The 659-nt window shown below is 62.5% G+C and overlaps 1 protein-coding gene across 3 annotated transcripts in view; it reads right to left on the reverse strand.

Moving 5' to 3' along the window:
• L1CAM (L1 cell adhesion molecule) overlaps positions 1–659 on the reverse strand; it is a 14,252-nt gene that overhangs the window by 8,617 nt on the left and 4,976 nt on the right. For all 3 annotated transcript variants that reach the window (XM_007456654.1, XM_007456655.1, XM_007456653.1), the window contains 2 exons: positions 490–612; positions 213–383 (listed from right to left, as the gene is read on the reverse strand). In XM_007456654.1, coding sequence (XP_007456716.1) covers positions 213–383; positions 490–612 — 294 coding nt within the window. The remainder of the gene's footprint in view (positions 1–212; positions 384–489; positions 613–659) is intronic.

Here is a 659-nt window from a genome sequence, read left to right on the forward strand (position 1 = left end):
ACCCACGACGTTCCCAGGCTGGGTGATCTGGACACCTCAGCAAGCCCCCAGGGCTGCAGTTTCCTCCTCTGTTAAAGAGAGGGCCCCATCTCTGCCCTCACCACCCGGGGAGGCGTTTGGGCCAAGCTGTCTTCGAGGAAGGCCGGGGTGGCCTGACCGATGGGATGGGCCATGCCTGAAGGTGAGAGAGCAGTAGGGCCTTTGGGACTCACTGGCCTTGACCCGGAGGTCAATGGGTTCCTTCTGAATGATGGTCCGGGTGCCAGGGAAGTGGGCGTGGCAGATGTAGTCCGAGTGGTTGTCCGAGGTAAGCACATTGGCAAAGTAGAGATTGCCGTTCTGGCCCATGGTCACCCGCTCATCCTGCTTGATGTGCAAGATCTCTGCGGGGTGGGGGACGCAACGAGGCAGAGGTCGGGACCCCCATCCAGGGATCACACCCACTGACACCCTCCCGCCCCCAGGCAGCGGCCCCTCGTGGGCACCCACTGCTGTTCATCCAGTAGATGCGGAGCGGCTCTGCACTGGGGGGCGGGTGGCAAGGCAGAATCACTGACTCCCCTTCCTCCGCCTCGACGGGTCTCACTGTCTCCTTTGGCCACTTGGGGGTACCTAGAAGGGACAGAGAGGCTGGCACTGTGGGTCTCAAGTCTCCTTCC

This window comes from Lipotes vexillifer, unplaced genomic scaffold (assembly GCF_000442215.2).
Source record: "Lipotes vexillifer unplaced genomic scaffold, Lipotes_vexillifer_v1.1 scaffold899, whole genome shotgun sequence".
Lineage (NCBI taxonomy): Eukaryota > Metazoa > Chordata > Mammalia > Artiodactyla > Lipotidae > Lipotes > Lipotes vexillifer.